Raw genomic sequence first — 19,462 nt, 5'->3', positions numbered from 1 at the left:
GTTAATAAGTTCCTGGACTAAGGAAAAGAAAAAACCTTAAGAGTGAGGAAGGGCTTTGTAATGCCCTGCCCTCAGGAAGGGCTTTCTTTTTTTTTTTTTGTTTTTTTTTTTGGGGGGGGTCACACCCGTCGATGCACAGGGGTTACTCCTGGCTCTTCACTTAGGAATTACCCCTGGTGGTGCTCAGGGGACCATATGGGATGCTGGGATTAGAACCCCAGTCGGCTGCATGCAAGGCAAACGCCCTACCCGCTGTGCTATTGCTCCAGCCCCAGGAAGGGCTTTCTTATGTTGATTTTGCTACCGGGCTGGGTGTAGCCTAAAGGGCAAGGTGGGAGAGACAAGTAGGAGGAGAGAGGAGAGAAGCTAGAAAGAAGCAGTTGATCCAGAGAGAGGACGGAGCTGGGAGTGCGGGAGATGAGAAAGATGGAAGATTGAATAAACGGTAACTAGTCAGCAACCAGCTTGGTCCTCGTTCTTCCTTCGCCTGTCCTTGACCACCGGCCATCCCGATCCAGTCCACACGCTTCGGTTCCAGGGCACCGAACGCGGGTGGTGAGACAGAGCCGCCCGGAGAGCCCTCAAGTGCACTCGACCCTCGGCGAGCCATAGTTTTTTTACAACTATCACCTATGAAATCGGGACAATTTGACAATTAAATAATGTGATCAGGGCTTTAGGCCTGATTCTGTTCTTCACTGGTTGACTCTCCTCAGGCTGCCTCATTTCCATTGTTTCCAAGTTGTTAGAGGATGACTCACTTTGTCTTCTGTATACTGCTTACAGCCCTAAGCAGTATACAGAATTCCTATTGATCAGAGGAATCATCAACTAATGAGCATAGTACCAGATTGATTCCCTTGCAGGTGCAGTAGTGCCATCCCCTTAGCCCTTGTAAGCCCTTAAGGGCTCTACTACCTATGGAAAGTGCTCACCTCTATGTGTTTCACTGAACACTTCCTGTCCTCCCCCACTTTAACTCAACAAACATCACATTCCCCTGTCAAATATGAAAGGTGGTAAACGACATGTGAAACAGAAGCCTCAGAATACACGGCAGATGGTGAGATATGCTATAGTTCATTAAGGCACAAACAACAAATGGAGAAGAACCTTGTACTGGGAATAGACTTTAAACAGGGAAGGGCAACCTGAATCACAGCCCATTTGGAGAAGGCTCCAACCTCTTAACCTAGTCTTTATCTAATGAACAGTCCATTAACAAGTGCCCTGTTTTAAATTAGTGATGTCCTCTTTTTTCTCACTCCTATTTTTATTATTTTTACTTTGAAGAGGGGTGTTTGGGCCACACTCAGCTATGCTCAGGGCTTGCTCCTGGCTCTGTGCTGAGTAATCACTCTTGAGGTGCTCTGGGGAACATATGTGATGCTAGGAATTGAATGCACACAGGTTGGCCACATGCAAAGCAAGTGCCTTACCTGCTGTTCTGTCTCTCCAGCTCCACCCCATCCCTATTTTTTTTTTTGGCTTTTGGGTCACACCCAGCGATGCATAGGGGTCACTCCTGGCTCTGCACTCAGGAATTACCCCTGGCTGAGCTCAGGAGACCATATGGGATACTGGGAATCGAACCCCTGTTGGCTGCGTGCAAGGCAAACACCCTACCCGCTGAGCTATCACTCCAGCCCCTCCCTATTATTTTTAAATTGAGCTATGTAGGATAACATAGCCTCAGGTAGTTTAGGTTTATTGGGTTAGTCCCACTACAGTGCTCCCATTCGTCTTTATTTGTAACTTCTTCGTGTTCTGTTGACTTGTAAATATTGTTTTTCTCTTCTCCTTGAGTCCTTTGCATAGCTTATTCAGAGCCACGTCCTTTTTGTATGGACACAGGAAGACTTAGCAAATGCTATGCTTTTGTAACCTGGGAGTCATTTGACTCTACATGATATTTTCCTCCTGGGCATCTGTTTTCTCGACCTAAGCCTCAGCTGCCCTTACTTCCTAGCAACCCCAAAAGCAGGGTCCCGCCGAGGGACGAGATGGACCCTGGGCAAGTGGTGAGTTGTGTGCTACCCTGGCATTGAGATGGGCCTGGCCAGAGTGCCTAATGCTTAACTATAAGTTAAGAGCTTGATCATGGACAAATGTTGTCATGATCCAAACAGTGATAACTAGATTTGGACCCTGTTAGGGTGAGAAATGATTAATCTGGCCTGAGTGCTGTGGTCTGAGTCTGTGGCAAGATGTTGCCAGGAGAGCTGCCTTGCAAGCCTCAATGTATCTCTAGCTATGTCCATACAAAAATAACTAATATTAAGATGTTAATGAGTCTTTGGACTAAGGAAAGGAAAAAAACACCTTAAGAGTCAGGAAGGGCTTTGGATGCAGGCCCTCAGGAAGGGTTTTCTTATGTTGATTTTGCTACCTGGCAGGGTGTAACCTAAGGGCAAGGGTGAGAGAGGAAAAGGGGAGGAGAGAGATGGGAGAGATGCAGCAGCAGATCCAGAGAGAGGACGGAGCTGGGAGTTCGGGAGATGGGAAAGATGGAAGATTGAATAAATGGTAACTAATCAGCAACAGCTTGGTCCTCGTTCTTCCTTCGCCTGTCCTTGGCCAATGGCCGTCCCGATCCAGTCCATACACAATGGTTCCAGAGCACGGAACGCGGGCGGTGAGACAGAGCTGCCCGGAGAGCCCACGAGTGAGCGCGCCCCTCGGCGTAAGCTTTAGTTTTTCACAGAGCTAGAAATAAAAAAAAAAATAAAAATAGAGATTTCTGCAACTCAGGTTCCCATCTGCATACTTTTGGACTTTTGACTCTCCATTCTACCTGGGATGGAGTCACATTCTCCTAGACATGATAATTTGCCTATAACCTCATGGATTAAAGAAGCTAGGCTCATAAAGAACATGCTTCTCTGGAAGAGTGGAGGAGAAATATTGAGGGTCAGAGGCATTTTTCAAGCCAATCAGTTCCTGCAGAAACGTGAAGCAGAATTAAGATGGCCTTCCATGATGTGGTGCAGTAAAGGAAGTTTGTGGTAACAGTGGAGGGTGAGATGGAAATAGAAGCAACACTTCCTGGGATTTAGGAAGTTTGTTGCTGTTTATTTATAGTAGACAAACTCGAAAATAATGTTTAAATTATGATGAAAGCTTTATTCAAGCCTGTCTTTGAGTAACAAATCACAAAGACCAAGTTCACACTAAAGACTCAATGCCAGTCTCTAATTTCCTTTTCCCTTTCTTCAGTCGTCTTCCTCTTTTCTCTTATAGATCCTACGAGTCCCTCATTTTCAACTATACTCCTAAACAGAGATACAGAGGGAAAATAACTTTAATAGAATTTAGCCAAAACACAGCAACCAAAAGCGATGTCAGGATAAAGATGCAAGAGAGGCTCCATCTAACTCTTAGGAGCAAGCGTGAGAATCTTAGTGAGCAATAGTAATAGATAATTAACCTGTATAAAGAATTGACCTTGCTTTGCCCTGAGCTGTTCAGAGTGGGAAATGGAAATACAGACAGAAAAATTCTAGTGGAGTTGGGATTGGAAGGAGGGAAGGCACAGTTGCTAGTGAAAGCTATTGCCTTCAGATAAACTCCAGAAAGGAGCCTTGTGTAACCAGGAGCTGCAACGCAGACTTCCCTGAGCTCGGCTACATGCCTGCCTCCCACCACATGTCATCCCCACTTGCTTCTTCTCTCTGACCAGACAATCTTCATATCCAGTTCAAACTCCCCTTCAAACCTCCTTGTTTGCACTTCAGATTTTCTTCATCTTCCAATTAAAGGGTTGCAGCAACTATGTGTCCAGTAAACCTATTGGACCATTTTCCCGGATATCATTTCTTTAGACATAACATTATTTCACTTAATAGACTACAGTCTAGGGAAAGCATGATTTTTTATATTCTTTGAGAAAAAAAAAATTGAACCACTTTATTGTGATGATATTTGCTTCCCTGTAGTGGTCTGGAACTGAACCCACATGATCTTGACGTGTGCCTCTATACCCATATGATGATTCCTTCTCTTCAAGAATCCTTCCCTGGCAGAGTTCACTCCTTGCCCTCTGAAACCTCACAGCACATTATCCATAACCCACATCCACCACAAAATACATTCATTTTCAAATCGGTCAGCTGGTCAAGTGCTCTCTGACCTTTTTCTCATGAGTGTCTCTGATGGTGTATGGTACAGAGCAGGTAATTAATAATTGGAAGAAAGGAGAAAAGAAAGGGTGAAAAGGAAGAACAAGGTGGGAGAATGGAGAAAGTATATGACTCACTCTTCCATGACCAAGAAAAAGGGAAATGAATTTGAAAAACTGAAAGTGACAGAAGGGGGAAAGAGAAATGCGACTTTTTCTTGTTCTTCTCTGCCTCTCACTCTTTCTTCTGCCACACCTTATTTTTTCTCTCTTTTTTTCTTTCTTTTTTTTTTTTTTAGCTCACACCTAGCAGGACTCGGGTTCTGATGTTTGTGGTGTTTAGGGAACCATGTGGTGCTGGGGATGCTTATGCTCCAGCCTTCTGAGCCATCTCTTTGGTTTCTCTGCCACTTCCTCTTAGAGCCTCACTCCACACCTGCCCTGTTTTTACTCTTTGTCCCTGAATTCACTCCAAAAGGAAGAAATGAACCAGCCAGGCTTTTGATTGCTTCCATTCCACCAGAATGGCCTCACAACACCCCATTTCCAACATGGATGCCTTTCTCCTTTGTTCTGCCTCCTCCTCTTCCTCACATACAGCATCCTCTCCCCATCACTCTGACACCTCAGCCCTGCTGCTATGCCAGGTCCAGGCAAGAATTTCTGTCTCTGACTGAAAACCCAGAACGTCATAGGGGTAACCTGTGGTGTCTGAGTCGAGAAATTGAGAGGCTAAGCCGAGAAAGAATGTTGTCAATTGACCAATGAGATAACTCAAAGGGCTGGAGCTCATGCCTGGCATTGTCAGGGCCCCAGATTGGATCCCTGGCATCACATGGCCTCCTGAGCACTGCCAGGGATAACCCTGGTGACCTTGAATGAGGAAGACCCCCTCATTCAAAAAAAGAAAAAGAAAATGGAAGAATATTGTCAAGAGCGTTAGATGTCTCAGTGAACAGGAAACAGACAGAAACAAATCCTGGTAAAGGCAGGTTGTTCATTACAGTCCTTCCCCGCACTCCTTAAACTCCTGCAAAGATGATCTCATGTTTTCCTCCTTAATCCTTGGGTCAGAATCATCCTTTTTCCAACTGTCTGCTCATGACCCCTGTACCTTGGCCCCTGGCACTTCTTGATCGCCTTCCCCAGCCAGATGCTCTTTCGGACCAAGAATCATACCGGAGTTCCCAAGCCTTGTAGAGTTGTTCTGGGGCAGCCTCTTTTAACCTCACTGTTCAGCTATCTTCCTTTCCCCAACACCCTTTCCTCCTCTAAAACACCTTTTCCTCCACGAAGGTCACAGATACAAAAGCAGTTTGTGTGTTGTTAAGCATTGTGCAAGAAGAAATTCCTACATGAATAAGCCCTTCTCTTTCTGCCCCCAACTTCTGTTCTCTGCCGATGTTTCTTATCCCTACTGCCCCCCTTCCTCTGCGGCTCTCCTTCATCCAGCAGGTTTGGATTGGAGCTGGGAGGAAATCAAAGCTACGTGCTGAACCGTGGGCAGCTTCAGGATGCAGGCGGGCATCTCGGCCCGGGGCCGCGGCAGCGCTCCCAGGCAGAGCCATCGGCCCAGGCCCGGGCAGTAGGCATGGATCAGGTGAGACAGGGCATAAGTGCGGTGGCTATAGCCCCCCAACACCAACAGCTCCCCCTGCAGGACAGCAACTGCAGCTCCTACGTGGGGCGAGGGCAGAGGTGCCAGGTGGGTCCAGCTGTTAGTCCTCACGTCGTAGGCCTCAAAGCTCAGGAGATCCCCAGTCTCATCAAGGCCACCCGCCACATACAACCGCCCCCCTAGAGCACCCATGACGTGGCCAGCCCGAGAGACTCCCATGGGACTCAGAAACGTGCCCGGCTTCTCCAGTTTGGGATCATAGTGAAGCAAGGAGCCCAGGAATTGACCAGTCTTGCCACAGCCGCCGCTCAGGTACAGCCGTCCATCTAAAACAGCAGCTGCGTGAGCAAAGCAGTGCACCGGAAGTGGTGGTGCAGGCCTGAGGAAGGACAGGACACATGAGCAGGCGTTGATGATGGTCAACTCCCCTTCTCTTCCAAGTGCCTCCCCATGCCCAACACCCTAACACCCTCCACCCCCCACCCTGGCCCTTGCTCGCCCTCTTCCCCAGCTCACCTCCAGACGTTGAGCTCTGGGTTATAGGTCTCTACAGAGTTGAGGGCGACACCATTGTCTCGTCCACCCAGGGCATACAGAAGCCCATCCAGTGCCACCAGTGGGAAAAAGCAGCGAGCCTGGCACAGAGGGGCCATCTCCTCCCAGTCCTCTTGACTGGGGTCCCACCTGGACACGCAGAGGGACAAGAGATGAGGAGAGTGACCCTGGGGTGCTGAGGTCAACTGAACAGTTTCCTCAGCTGCTCAGCTTGGGGCATGTCACACCCCGGGAAGGGCCGTACCTGAGAGTCGAGGCCAGGGTGCTGGAGTTGCAGTAGAAATCTTGTCCCCCGCACACGTACAGTTCATTTCCGGTCAAGCTCGCAGCCCCATGCCTGAAGCGCCCGGGGGCAGGCAGTGTGGGCAGCCGCCCCCACTCCACCGTGCGCACCAGGCCTGTGCCGCAGCAGAAGGCCCGTGCCCACCACACTTTCCGGGACGGCTGCCTCACGGCCATGTCAGCCCGGAGCCCGTCCCCACCAATCACTATCAGGGCCTGGTCAGGCTCCCTCCGCCTCGCCCGGCCCGGGATCTCGGCCTCCACCATCAGCTGGTGCAGCAAGTCTGCAGACAGCGGGGGCGGCAGCCCGGCGGTCCGCACCTTCCGCAGCTCCCTGGTGGACATACGGCCAAAGCGGACGCAGTGAAGCAGGGCCCTGGCCTCCGCCTCTGGCATCTCGGGGTGGGCCGCCAGCCAGACGCGTGCAGCCGTGAAGGCTTCAAACTCTTCCTGCACGTGGAGCTCATCGCTGTCCAGGAGCTCGGCCAGGCAGGCAGCCGGGAGAGACGGGAAAGAGGGGCACAGCGTCACAGCAGGCAGGTGAGTGAGGAGGTAGTGACGGGCTTTGCTCCAGAGTCTCTCCAAGCCCGGGGCGTCGGCCATGGGGAACAGGACCAGGCAACGGGCCGGGTTGAGACCCTGGGCCAGGGCATTCTGGCACAGAGCCAGGCAGGAAGCGCTCTGGTACAGGAGAGCGGCCTGTGCAGCTCTCAGCAGTCCTGGCCATCTTGCCCGCACAACCCCGGAGTAGGCAAAAGAGACGAGCAGTCGCAGGTCCTGGGCAGAGATGGTGTGCAGAGAGACCTCTGTGCCCTGGGATTCCTTCATTCCGCTCAGGAGCATGGCCCCAAAGAACTCGCTGCCACAGGCCAGGGCTGCTCGATGAACTGCAGGAGGGAGAAGCAGAAGGAGACCCAGAGTGTTGCAAACCGCCAGGCACTTTTCCAATCCCCACCATCCTAATTTTTGGCCAGTGCCAAATTTTGGCCAGACCAAACTGTGGCCTGCACCGGAACACCATGAGGTGCTTTTAAAATGCGACGACATTGTACATAAGAACTAAAGCTGTTCATATTATTATAACCATGTTGCTAAACTATAGAAAAGAAAAGAAAAGATATCACATGTTGAAATGTGCCTTACACCTTAAAAAATAAGAAATTTAAAATGAAGTTTTGAGGAATTCACCCTCTATGACACATAGTTCTGAATGGATAGTCTAGGAACTTTTGTTCATTTGTTTATTTGGCCAAATCTGGAATTGCTCATCAGGGGCTACTTCTGACTTTGTGCTCAGGGCATGCTCCTGGCAGTGCTTGTGAATTGAACAGGGCAAGGTGGAGGGGGCACGAAAGGCAAGCACTACCTCTGTGTCCAGGAATTTGTATTGCAACATTTCTGAGGACCTTTTGTGATTTTTATTTTAGTGGCCTACAAATACTTTGATAAACATTGCTTTTATTTTTTAGTTTGTTGTTGTTGTTCTGGTCCAGGTCAGTTTGAAGAAGAACCTTGATAAATCAAGATGAAAATGCTATAGATGACACTTACTAAAATGAGGCATAAAATGAGCGGTAGAAATCAATGTGTATTTTAGGGGCTGGAGTGATAGCAGAGTGGGTAGGTTGTTTGCCTTCCATGCAGTCAACCCAGGTTCGATTCCCAGCATCCCCTTTGGTCCCCTGAGCACTGCCAGGAGTAATTCCTGAGTGCAGAGCCAGGAGTAATCCCTGAGCATCGCTGGGTGTGACCCAAAAAGAAAAAAAAATCAATGTGTATTTTATATAGGTCCCTCTATATTGTGCACTGGGTACATTTCCTTCCTTTTACAATTGAAAACCCCAGCATCATCTATTCTGTTAGTAAAATTTTTCTCAGAAAGTTATTTCACTTGGGAATGGCTGACCCAAACTTTATTATGGTCTTCTCCTTCTACCCAAGTTTTAATACTTAAGATTCCTCATGAACTGGGGCCAGAGAGATAGTACTACTGGTAAGGTCACTTGCCTTGCATGTAGTCAACCTGGTTTTGATCCCCAGCACCCCTTATGGTTTCCTAGCACCTCCACGAGTACTTATTGAGTGCAGAGTCATGAATAACCCCTGAGTATTGCCAGATATGGCCCATAAACACTCCCATCCCCCAAAAAAAGATTCCTTATACATTGGATATGTGGCTCAGTGATAGAGTACTTGCCTTGCATGTGTGAGGCCTTGGAGTCTATTCCTAGCACAGAAAAATCACTTTTTTTTTTTTTGGCATCACAACCAGAGATATAGTATAGGGATTAAATCCCTGGCCTTTTACATGAACAGCCCTGGTTTGATCCTCAGCACTGGCAGGAATGATCCCTGAACAGAGAGCCAGGAGCAAGCCCTAAGTACCACCAGGTATGACCCCACAACCAAAACAATGAAAGAGAAAGAGGCTGATGAAGATCTAAGTCCTCTAAGGTGAGTCTCGTGGTCAAGCTCCCCAGGAAGCTTAGAAGCCTCTGGCTGCTTTAACCAGCTGAGGATCATTCACTTCTCTCAAAAGGCAAGAGATACTAGAGCATTGTCCTGTGAGGCAGTTGATAGTAATTCAATGCTTACCAAGGACCAAACTTCTGAGACAGCGTCTAAATACATGTACTGCCTGAGAAAGAAGGCAGGTGAACCCTTTTGGCTTCTTTATAGCTCAGTGTTCCCATGAAAGGGCTCACAACTATTTGTACTCTTTCCTCTTACTCATCATACTACTTAGAATTATAAATCACAGGTTACCATTAAGTTGAGAAGTAAAAAAAAAGAAGTTGAATCAGAAAGACAGCACATAAATTAATTCCAATCCCAATTTGATCTCCAGCACTCTATATAGTTCCCCTAGTAGCACTGTAGCACTGTCATCCCATTGTTCATCAATTTGCTCGAGCAGGCAACAGTAACGTCTCTATTGTGAAACTTGTTACTGTTTTTGGCATATCGAATACACCTTGGGTAGCTTGCCAGGCTCTGCTGTGTGGGCAGGATACTCTCAGTAGCTTGCCAGGCTCTCCGAAAGGGACAGAGGAATCAAACCCGGGTTGACCATATGCAAGGCAAACGCCCTACCTGCTGTGCTATCGCTCCAGCCCAGTTACCCTAGTACTTCCAGCAATTACCCCTGAGCAGAAATATCACAGAGCCACTGGATGTGACCCAACTCCCCTTTGTCACCAAAAGAAAAAGGGAATGGATGAACTAGAGTGATAGTACAGCGGGTAGGGTGCTTGCCTTGCATGTGGCTGACCCTGGTTCAATCCCCAGTATCCCATAGCCCCCTGTGCGCTGCCAGGAGTAATTCTTGAGTGCAGAGTCAGGAGTAGCCCTTGAGTACTGCTGGGTGTAGTCCAGAAAGAAAAAGGAAAGGAAATATATCACTAATATGAGTATACTCATATTCAAAACACTAGTGAAGATTTTATAATTGTGAAAATTTAGCCTCCTCTCCTTTCAGTGTTAGCAGAGAGGACAAATACATTGAGGATCTGCTATAAACCTAATACTTTCTCTGCACTGCCCCCCCACTGATTCATGTGTTGAAGTCCCAATCCCCAGTGTAACTGTGGTTCATGAACAGGGGTGCCCTTATGAATGATTATTGTCAAGATGATAATAATGATGATGATGGTGGTGGTGTTGTGTGCATGTGTACGTGCCTCTGTGTGTGTATGTGTGTTTTATGGTATACTCCACCAAGATACAGAAGGATCCATTACCAAAACCTGGACCGGACCTTGAACTTTTACAGCCAAAACTATGAGAAATAAAATTCTGTTTTTAAGCCACCCCTCTCTATGGTACTTTTGTTATAGCATCTGAAGAGGATTAAAATAGGAATTTTTTTTCTTCTGGAGTCTCCAGAAGCATTGGGCATCAATCAGTACTCTAATAAACAATAGTTGTATGATGATTTGGAAATATCTTGAAGTCTGACCTCTTTATTGATAAAGTTTAAAAACTGAACTGGCTCACCTGTAAACTATTTCGTTTTAAACTTTGGTGTGTCTACATTTTAATTCTACTTTTCAGGCCATACATGTTTTTAGTAGCATAGGAGGCAATAAATACCCTAGTAAAAGCCGATATGGCTAGGGGTTAGAGAGATTGTAAAAGGGTTTGAGGCACTTACTTGCCTTTAATGGTTCAGGCCCCAGTTTGATCCCTTGCACTGCATATGATCTCCTTAGCACTGCCAGGAGTGGTCCCTAAGCATTTTGCCACCCAACCCAAAATCAGACCTGGCTGGTATCTATGACTTTGTATCTAGGTTCTCACCAGTTAATGTCTTGGAATTTAATTTGGGATTAGGGGAAGCTTGCGCCTTACCCAACAATGTTCATGGGCCACTTCTGGCTCTGTGCTCAGGGATCACTCCTGGTGGTATTCAGGAAATCATATGCGGTGCTTGGTATTGAATGGAGGTTGTCCGTAAGCCAGGTAGCCCCTCTACCACCTATCTCTCCAGCCAATCTCTGGATTTAATGCTTTTTATTTGCATCAAGGAACAATTGTGCCTATGTTCTCCAGGAGAATGAAAAGAGATGGCACATAAAAATTTTGGTATTCAATATCTCACTAAATGTTAGGAAAATCACTAGTTCTCCCTGAGAATGAAAAGAGATGGCATGTAAAAATTCTTAGTACTCAATACCTCACTAAGTGCTAGTAGAATCTGAATAATATTTATTCAGGCCTCCTAAGTTTTCCTGGTGATGAGCAGAGTTAATTGCAAATGACCATGGCCTAGCAGGGATGTGACTCAGTGAAAGTAGTTCCTTGCATGCATGATACCTGGGCTCAATCTCCTGTCTTGCAAAACAACAACAGCAACAAAAAACTATTCATATATATACATATGAATAGGTATATACATATACCTATTCCTATTAATCTGGCAGGAAAACAGTGCGAAATCTTACTCATTGACTGCAGAATCCATCTCTGACATGGTTTCCAACATGCTTAGGAAAACATTCTTAGCTTTCCACGGTGCCTTTTTGTGTCTCAAATAGACGTTAATCCCTGTTGAGTCAATCACTCTCTGCTTGTTTTGCTGGCATGCCGGTACCCTTGGCATCAGCTAGCTGGCTATAATCTCCTTGTCACTGGGCACAGGCAAAGCCAGAGGGCAGAGGGTCAGCTTAAGTCTGTCAGGACAGACAGCCCAGGAAAACAACTCAACTGCGCATGCCCTCTTCTTAGTGGGTCAGGGGAGGCACCCAAGGCCACCCGAGGAGATTCCGAAGGCAAGAGGGCTGGAAATCACCGCGGCAGTGGTCAAGCCTCCTGCTGCTTCCACCCCACTCCCCACCCCGCATTTGGGTGACTTATGCACCTGTAGTCAGGTAGCGCCCCACACGCCCTCACCCCGCAGCCTGCAGCCCGCAGCCTCCAGTTCCAGGTCGCACCCGACGCCCTCTTGGTACAGGAGCTCGATGCTGCGCAGGCTCTCCCTCAGCTCCTCGACTTGGCTACTCTGCTGGTCCTCGTCCCTGGGGCTTCCGACGGCCTTGCATCCCCGCTGCGCCGCGGCCTTCACCCGGGGCGCCCCCAGAGCCTCGGCCGCCAGCAGCACATCTCTCGGCGGGGCCGGGCCCAGCACCCCCTCGTACGCGAAGGTCACCACGGCCTCCCAGGCCCTGGGGGACACGTCGAGGCTCAAGGGGGCTCGCGGTCCTCCGTCCCCCAGCAGCCTGTCTCGGAACAGGCTGCTCACGGCGGCCAGAATCACCCTATGCACCCCGTATACTCGCCCCCCGACGGACACCTCCTCGTCCAGCAGCAGCCTCTGCTCGCGCAACCTCTGGGCTTCGGCGAAGAACTGGCTGGGGTGCTCCTCGCTGCGCAGCCCCTCGGGCTCCGCCGCGCCCGCGCCCCCCTCGTCCTCGTCTCTGTCCTCGTCTTCCTCCGGCGGCAAGGCTGGAGAGGGCAGGGACCCCGGGGCCATGGGCCTGGGGCCAGGCTCTTCCCGAGGGAAGGGGGGCAGGCCGGGGTCGTCGTCCGGGGACGGAGGCCAGGAGGGGCTTCTGCGGGTGGGTAAAGGCAGGTCCAAGGTGTCCTTCGGGGCAAGGAGGGACGCGCGTCCCGGGTCCGAGGGGCGGTGCGTGGAGACGCTCATGGCCCAGGTCCGCGGGACTTGTTGCAAGCGGGGGGGCGGGGGAGAGGCGGAGGAAAGAGAAGAGGGGGTCAGAGGGGGGACACTCCCAGTACCCCCAGAGCGGCCCCCAGCTAAGAGTTAGTCGCGAGCTCTGAAAACAAGGCGCGAGCGTTAGCCGCCGGGCTGTGCGGCGCTCGGGGACCGGATTAAGAACAAGCACGCTCGGGTCCCCGGACCCCCCGCCCTGTCCCCATCCCCGTAGTCACCCTCCGGGGGTGCAGCAGCTCCCTCTCTCCTGCTCTGCGCGCGGGTTCGCGTGTCCCGACGTCCAGCACCCCCACGTCGCCGACAGTGGCAGTGGCGCGCGGCTAATTATACACGGAGCTGCGGGCCAGGGGCTGGGCTCCCGGGGCTCGGACTGCGACACCCAATCCCCCCCGCGATCGTCGGGGTGGGGAGGGACGTGACGTCCCGGGATGACCTCCACCACCAGCACCTACCCCCCCACCCCCAACACCCCGTCCACCACTACCACAAACACACGCCCTGTCGGTCATGCATGTCCCGCTCCTCCTGCTGAGCGAGGCGAAATGGGACGCAGAGAAGGCTGCGGGGAGCCCCGGGGGAGAGTGGGGCCAGAAAGGCTGCGCTTCTTTGCACGGGTTCGGACGCGTCGGTGAAGCCTGTGCTGCGCGGACCCCAGGAACGTGAGGCAGGAAGAGTGGAGGGTGAGTGTGGGCTCTGCAGAAGGGGCTCCTGGCAGAGGGAACTAGCGTGGAGAGTGGAGAGTGGAGATGGGCTAAGGAGGGCGAGGACGACAGCTCTACCCTGCCCCTCTCATCCCCCCCCCCCTTCTTTTGTTATCGGTGGTAGTTCAGATTCAAATAATTTACTTCTGCCTGATCTTTCCCTATCAACCACCTGCTGGGGACTCCCTGCCCCCACCCCCACACACTCCCACTGCCTTCTCTAGGGTTTCATGGTAAAAGAGTGGGGAGCTGGCTCAGAAATGTGTTGAAGAGAATGAGTGCCTCAGAATGGCACCTCCTCTGGGAGCCAGGGACATGATTAGCCACAGAAAAGTCTGGCTTCGAAATCCGTTTGCCATTTATAAATTGACCATCCAGGGTACCTTAAGTCTCAGGGTTAACTAGTGTACAAAACGTCCCTTAGTCTTCCCAGCAGGAACTAAATCACTGCTCTTAACTGTAGACAGTAATACATGATTTGGGCTGAGTGGAAAGAAGCCAGAAGCACTTCTCAACCCCCCCACCTTTTCTCTCTTCTTTTATGTTAGAAGCACTTTCGTTGGAAAAGATGGTCTCACTATGGTGTCGTCTATGGAGTAGGTTTGGGGCCAGGGATGTAGTACAGTAGTGAACATGCATGAGATGCTGTTAGGTTTTGTTTCGCTGTTTTTGTTTTGGGGTCACACTAGCAATGCTCAGGGGCTACTTTCTTCTCAATGATCATTCCTAATGGTGCTCAGGGGATCATGCAGTGCTGAGCACCAAACCTGGGCCTCCCCACATGCAAAGCATGTGTTCAGTCCATTGAGCCCTCTGACCCAGTTTTTATAGCACTGTAGCACTGTCATCCCTTGTTCATCAATTTGCTTGAAGGGGCACCAGTAACGTCTCCATTGTGAGACTTGTTATTGCTTTTGGCATATTGAATATGCCACGAGTAGCTTGCCAGGCTCTGCCATGCGGGCGGGATACTCTTGGTAGCTTGCAGGACTCTCTGAGAGTGATGGAGGAATCAAACCTGGGTTGGCCGCATGCAAGGCAAACACCCTACCCACTGTGCTATCACTCCAGTCCCATTTTTATAGATTTAAAAAAAAAATGGGTAGGCATACCTGGTGGTGCTCCAGGTTTATTTCTGGCTCTGAGTTCAGGAATCACTCTGGTGGGCTCAGGAGACCACCTGGGGTGTTGGAGATCAAATCTCAGTAGGGTATGTGCAAGGTAATAGCCCTACCCACTGTACTGTTGCTCCAGTCCCAAAATTGAGGGGGGCTTTTGGGGAGGAGCATACCTGACAGTGCTCAGGGCTTACTCCTGACTCTGAGCTTAGGGGCCACTCCTGGAGTTACTATTTGGGATCCTGGAAATCAAACCCAGATCAGACTTGTGCAAGGTGGGGCTGGAGAGATAGCACAGCGGGTAGGGCGTTTGCCTTGCACGCGGCCGACCCAGGTTCAAATCCCAGCATCCTATATGGTCCCCTGAGCACGGCCAGGGGTAATTCCTGAGTGCAGAGCCAGGAGTAACCCCTGTGCATCGCCAGGTGTGACCCAAAAAGCAAAAAAAATGAATAAATAAAAAAAAAAATAACAGACTTGTGCAAGGCAAATGCCCTACCCACAACACTCTCTCTAGCTCTGACCCTGCATCTTTATCTATTTTTTGTCTTTTTTGGGGGGTCACACCCAGTGATGCTCAGGGGTTACTTACTCTTGGCTCTGCACTCACTCCTGGGGGTGCTCGGGTACCATAAGGGATGCTGGGGATCAAACTTGGGTGAGCCACATGCAAGGCAAATACCTTACCCACTGTACTATCACTCTGCACCCCCCTCCCTTGTATCTTCTTTAAAGTATGTTTTCTATCTCCATGGCAACCGGGTTACTCTTCTGAACAAATATCTCTGGGGTAGGCCTGACAGTTTGGCTCATGACCTGTTCATAACAGTGATAAGTACTTGGCTTATTTACATGAATCTGGGCTCAATTTCACACACCACAAGGCAACAAAAAGTAAATAAAAGGGGCCAGAGAGGTAGGTAGGGCAATTGCTTTGCATGTGGCTGACATGAGTCCTATCCCCAGCACCCCATGTTGTCCCCTGAGCCCTGATCCCTGAGCACAGCTGGGCATGCCACCCCCTCAAAAAAAGAAAAAATATATATGGCTGGAGGTAGTACAGGAATTAAAGCATGGACATCCAACAATTATTTGATTCCTGGCACCTATCACCTGGCCCTCCAACTACTACCTTGTGCAGCCCTTGAGGCCCAGAGCATGAGTGGGTGTTGTTTGGGTAGCCCCAGCACTTCAGGGTCTGGGCATCAAACCACTGGTATGATTGGCTGAGAATCACCAGTGGGGCTGGTGGTCTCCTGAGCACTACTTGAGAGGCCCCCAAAAATCAGTCAATAAAAATTCATTTCTCTGGTGACCTCATGGTGAAGTGTCCAAAAGGCAGAGAACACACTGTTCTTCACCAGTGACCGAATTTTGCTTTTTCCCAAAACCTTTAACCAGCTGTCTCCAAACGAACCTTCTTGCCATCATCTGAATCATATTTTCCTCCTGGGGACCAGGGAGATAGTACAGGCCATAAGGAACTTATTTTGTACACCATTGATCCCAGTTCAATTCCCAGCGTGTATCCCCCAAGCACTCTGTCCTATTGGGTATTTCTGGCACAGCTGGTAAGGCCTTACACTCCTGCTCTCTGTGCAGAGTGACCTGGAGGCCTGGATTCTGCCTTTCTCAGAATCCAGGAGAGGATAGAGGTATAAATAAAAATGAGTCTACTGGACAGGAGTGCTTGCTTTGCATGGAGTCCTGTTTAAGGAGAGTCTGGAGTAACCATCCCCCCTCCCCCAAACCCAGCTGCCACTCTGCCAAACAAAAAAATGAAGCAAAAAGGATTTTGAAGTAGTACTTGGGGAAAGTGCTTCCAGGCATAGAGAGAACGAGTGCAACGTCCCTAGAGGGCCCATACCATAAATGTTTAATGTTGGCCGAGTGAAGAAGAGCAGTAGAAAGTGGGGTTAAGGCAGCAGTGGGAAAAGAGTGGCAGCTCATTATGGAGGATTACTGATGCCCCAGGAGGAGTCTGATTTTCATTCTAATATAGGAAAACACAGAGGTTATGAGCAGAAGAGTGACATTACCTGGCTACCAGCATAACATGGTCAACTCCGGTAAGCAGGCAAGGATGACACTGGTAATACCTGCAACCACAGTAACCGCAGAGAGAAAACTTTGCTCTAGGGAAGCAGTAAGGAGAAATGGAATTCTGGATACATTCTAAATGTTGAATCAGTACATTTCAATTTGATGAATTGGAGATAAAAGAGAAGTGTCAAAAGATAAAATTGTTTGCCATGAATTTGTATCTGGGAGGGGGGGAGGCATAGCCAATGGTGCTCAGGACTTACACCTAGTTCTGTGTTCAGGAATCAGTCCTAGTAGGGCTTAGTGGATCAATATACCAGAGATCAAACCCAGGTTGGTGGTGAGCAAGGCCAGTGACCTGCCTGCTGTACTATCGCTCTGGCCCATCATGAACAATTTAATGCAAAAGTTCTCAGGGCCAGAGAGATTATATAGTAGGTAAGGAGAATGCCTTGCATACAGCTGACTCCAGTTCAATCCCCGGCACTGCATATGGGTCACCCAACATTATCAGGAATACACCTGCTTACAGAGCCAGGAGTAAACCATAAGCACCCCAAGGGGGCACTCCTGAGCAGAATACCAAGGGTAGTCCGAGCACTGCTTGTGGTGACCAAAACAAACACCAACCCCCTTCCCGAAATAAAAAACGATGGAGTCCCATTATCTTAAATTGAAAAAACTATAGCAGTTAAGTTGAGCAGAAGAATAAGTTGACTGAGCAGCTAGACATTCAGGATAAAAGTCCAGGTTGGAGCTACAGAGTCTTATTGAAAGCGTTTGAATGTTTAACACTAGATTAAATCACTAATTGCAGATGTGGCTAGGGAAGCTGTGTGGAGAACAGGTTGTGGGGATGAAGAAAAACCAGCAAAGGAGATAGACACTGGATTATGCATGAGCAAACATGAGACTGTGTTCAAAAGCCAAGTGAAGGAAATGTTTCAAATAGGTAGTGTCAAAGGCCAGATAGGGTAGTAAGATGATGCAGAATTTTGCCTTTAGGCTTAGCATGTGCAAGTCAGTGGCGAAAATGACAAGAATAGTGGCCTGATGAGAAAAAAAAAACAGCTCTTTAGGACTTTTTACAGTGGAGCAGGAAAAAAAGCAAAGAATTGGAAGAAATGGGATTGAGCTTCATATACTCATGTGAAAAATGATAATGTATTTGTGTGCTGATGCGAAAGAGCTAGAAGAGAAATACTGACTCATACAGAGTAAATTGTTGGTAGATGGCCCAAAATAACAGATGGCAGAATTTGGGCCTGAGTGTAATTTGTTTTTAAAATGACATTCATGCATTTTAGCCCAGATTTTATTGCAAGAAGCTGTTCTGTGTGCAGTAGAGTATGTTGCAGCATCCCTAGCTTCAACCCTGTGGTACTGTCTCCCAGTTGTGACAACCAAATTTCCTCCAGGGAATAAAACTAGTCCTGGTTGGGAAGACTGGTTTATAGCAATAGCAAAGAAAGCAGAGGATATGAGGTACAGATATTGGAAGGTTGGTAGATGTAGTATGGGGGGAGAAGGGGGAGCCTGCACAAACTTTCTGAGCATCTATTTTCCTTGAAACAGGAATTAAAGAGTGGGGAATGGTGTCAGAAATTTGAGCACTCAGAGGTATGCAAATTATCAGAAATGAGGGCAAATGAAAGAGCTGAATAATACTACTAGGAAGCACAAAGCATCCAACTAAGATTCATGATGAGTTTAAAGTCAACCTGGATATTTCTAGTTAGCTCTTTCAGTTGCACAGGTCCTAGGCAAAGAGACAAGTACACGAAAAGCAAGAGAGGCAAAGAAGGTGTTTTTCACACAAGTACTTATAATGGGGAGTTAGCTAGAGAAGGGAAATGAAGAGAAGTGGGCAATGAAGTCAGTGGAAATGAACTGACTCCAAGTCCTGGTAGAGGGATAAATGGCTGGATTGAATGCACTAAAAGGAATGAACCAGAAAGACAGGTTTTGTAGGACACCTGAGATTGAGAAGTGGAGTTGTAGTCTAGAATATGACCAAGGGAATGAGTGGCTGATTGAAGATACAAGGAACTGAAACCAGAGAATGTTATAATGATCTAGATGGACACTGAAATCATTTGAACATGAATGGTTTTGACACAGTTAAATCTAAAGTGTTTCAGAGCTGAAGACGATGTTAGAATGATGTTTGAATGATGGTTCCCAACCACTGGCCCATGGACTGGTGCTGATCTGCAGGTGTGAAAGGTGGAAAATCCCTGCATCAGAGACCAGTGAAACTGGCATCAGCACACAGCCGACTCGGGTTCAATTCCCAGCATCCCATATGGTCCCCCAAGCACTGCCAGGAGAAATTCCTGAGTGCATGAGCCAGGAGTAACTCCTGTGCATTGCTGGGTGTGACCCAAAAAAAAAGATAATGGTATCAGAGAAAATAAGAACTGCCTCTACACTCAGTAGCACAATATATCTGGGAAAGAAAACACCATCAGTAGAGATTATAGGACAAAACAGCTCAGAGCAGGAATGTAAAGGGAGACTGAGGACTGGGGAATTGAATAATTTAGGAGGCGGAAGAGGGAAATGAAACCAAAAATAAAGGTGGCAACTGTTTTAATTAGTTGTGTAAAAGATGAGAGGTAACTTGGTAGTTCAGAACTTTCATGATGAATAATTTAAACAGGATAAAAGACATGATAAGTTTACTTCTGAAGGTTGTATTTGGGTCCCCACTTTGAACCAGACAATGAAATACAGAGACTAGTGGGATTTTCCTTGAGTTATACATTAACATAAATTCAGACATTGTCTCCATACTATTCTAAAGGAATTCCCAATCATCTAGTTCAAATATTAAATTTCAAAGAATTTAATTAATGG

At 48.5% G+C, this 19,462-nt stretch overlaps 1 protein-coding gene across 2 annotated transcripts; it reads right to left on the bottom strand.

The window, feature by feature from the left end:
* Positions 1–3,168: 3,168 nt before the first annotated feature.
* On the bottom strand, positions 3,169–13,150 carry KLHL33 (kelch like family member 33). Of its 2 annotated transcripts, XM_055131068.1 has the most exons (5): positions 12,960–13,150; positions 11,964–12,731; positions 6,535–7,459; positions 6,252–6,419; positions 3,169–6,114 (listed from the first exon to the last, which is right to left on the bottom strand). In XM_055131068.1, the coding sequence occupies exons 2-5, from the start codon at positions 12,712–12,714 to the stop codon at positions 5,562–5,564; spliced, it is 2,397 nt and encodes a 798-aa protein (XP_054987043.1). In that variant the 5' UTR covers positions 12,715–12,731; positions 12,960–13,150; the 3' UTR covers positions 3,169–5,561. The 2 variants fall into 2 exon arrangements, with proteins under 2 accessions (XP_054987043.1, XP_004609575.2); XM_004609518.2 differs by lacking the exon at positions 12,960–13,150 and having other exon boundaries at positions 11,964–12,913.
* Positions 13,151–19,462: the final 6,312 nt, after the last annotated feature.

Source organism: Sorex araneus, chromosome 3 (assembly GCF_027595985.1).
Source record: "Sorex araneus isolate mSorAra2 chromosome 3, mSorAra2.pri, whole genome shotgun sequence".
NCBI lineage: Eukaryota > Metazoa > Chordata > Mammalia > Eulipotyphla > Soricidae > Sorex > Sorex araneus.
Note: the sequence above shows the minus strand (reverse complement) of the source record. Positions and strands in the feature narration are given on the sequence as shown.